At 44.4% G+C, this 1,875-nt stretch overlaps 1 protein-coding gene across 1 annotated transcript in view; it reads left to right on the forward strand.

Annotated features, from left to right (window-relative positions):
• The first annotated feature begins 332 nt into the window (after nucleotides 1-332).
• The window catches only part of tmem106c (transmembrane protein 106C), an 11,851-nt gene continuing 10,308 nt past the window's right edge, over nucleotides 333-1,875 (forward strand). The window contains exons 1-2 of the mRNA XM_062054653.1: nucleotides 333-435; nucleotides 639-923. Of these exons, the coding sequence (XP_061910637.1) occupies nucleotides 701-923 (223 nt within the window). The 5' untranslated portion in view covers nucleotides 333-435; nucleotides 639-700. The remainder of the gene's footprint in view (nucleotides 436-638; nucleotides 924-1,875) is intronic.

Genomic DNA, 1,875 nt, shown 5'->3' on the forward strand with positions numbered 1-1,875 from the left:
TTTATTTTTTATTTTTTTAAATACATTTTTAAAAAATGATAATCGATTCTGAATCGCACAACGTGAGAATCGCGATTCGAATTCGAATCGATTTTCCCCCACACCCTTAATATGCCCCCCGAGCCGCACTTTAGACATATACAGTTATGCTCGCGGGGAGGATTCAATGGAACTCGGAAATCGTCCCTTTATAATTAATTCGCACTTTTTTGTAATGTAACATAACATAACTACATAAACTGATCATTTGCGGTACGAAACAATGCCGTAATAACTTAACTGAATATGACGAGCACAAAAACAAGACGTCACAAATGGGAAGCTTTTGGATTCGTCAATAGGTGATTCTAGAATATACCGAGGTCACATGAAGGCAACATAAGGCAAACATGAAGCTCCGGCACGCTGATGATGTGATGGAAATAAACGGTGGAGGTAAAAACACCTTTGTTCATATTAATGACTCCGTAGTTATTGGATGGTTTAAATGTGGTTATTTGTCACTGGTGGTCGACCGTCATCATACTAATAACTGCATTTGTTAAAGGGGGTCACCGGCAGTTGACAGCTAGCATGTATGCTAGCTAGCAAGCTAACTAGTTTGACACAAAATGGCTTTTTTCTTTCCGTACCTCTAGACGAAAAGTAGTCGACCTGACAAAGCAACTGGTCTTGGCGAAAGGCTACGTTGCCTGCCGCCATGGGGGCTATGTTGTCTCGCAACGAGAGCAGCCTGACGCTCTTGTCGGAGAGGCCGAGCTCCGGGCGGCGAGGCGGCGACGGCGACTCCGGTGACGGTGACGATGACTCTTTGGACGGGCTCGTCAGGCGGGAAGACATCGCCCAGTTCCCCTACGTGGAGTTCACCGGCAGGGACAGCATTACGTGCCCGACGTGCCAAGGCAGTGGACGGATACCCTCAGGTAAAGTACTTCCAAGGTAATCAATATTACAAACCCCGTTTCCATATGAGTTGGGAAATTAGATGTAAATATAAACGTAATACAATGATTTGCAAATCATTTTCAACCCATATTCAATTGAATGCACTACAAAGACAAGATATTTGATGTTCAAACTATAAACTTTTTTTTTTGTTGCAAATAATAATTAACTTAGAATTTCATGGCTGCAACATGTGCCAAAGTAGTTGGGAAAGGGCATGTTCACCACTGTGTTACATGGCCTTTCCTTTTAACAACACTCAGTAAACGTTTGGGAACTGAGGAGACACATTTTTTAAGCTTCTCAGGTGGAATTCTTTCCCATTCTTGCTTGATGTACAGCTCAACAGTCCGGGGGTCTCTGTTGTTTTACTATAAAGCCACGTTGATGTAACACGTGGCTTAGCATTGTCTTGCTGAAATAAGCAGGGGCGTCCATGGTAACGTTGCTTGGATGGCAACATATTAAGATTAAAGATTAAAGTACCAATGATTGTCACACACACACCAGATGTGGTGAAATTTGTCCTCTGCATTTGACCCATCCCCTTGGGGAGCAGTGGGCAGCAGCGGCGCCGCGCCCGGGAATCATTTTGGTGATTTAACCCCCAACTCCAACCCGTGTTGCTGAGTGCCAAGCAGGGAGGTTATAGGTCCCATTTTTATAGTCTTTGGTATGACTCGGCTGGGATTTGAACTCCAACCTACCGATCTCAGGGCGGACACTCTAACCAATATGTTGCTCCAAAAGCTGTATGTACCTTTCAGCATTAATGGCGCCTTCACAGATGTGTAAGTTACCCATGTCTTGGGCACTAATACACCCCCATACCGTCACACATGCTGGCTTTTACACTTTGCACCTATAACAATCCGGATGGTTCTTTTCCTCTTTGGTCCGGAGGACACGACGTCCACAGTTTCCAAAAAC

The sequence above is a fragment of the Entelurus aequoreus genome, linkage group LG07 (genome assembly GCF_033978785.1).
Source record: "Entelurus aequoreus isolate RoL-2023_Sb linkage group LG07, RoL_Eaeq_v1.1, whole genome shotgun sequence".
In the NCBI taxonomy this organism is placed as follows: domain Eukaryota; kingdom Metazoa; phylum Chordata; class Actinopteri; order Syngnathiformes; family Syngnathidae; genus Entelurus; species Entelurus aequoreus.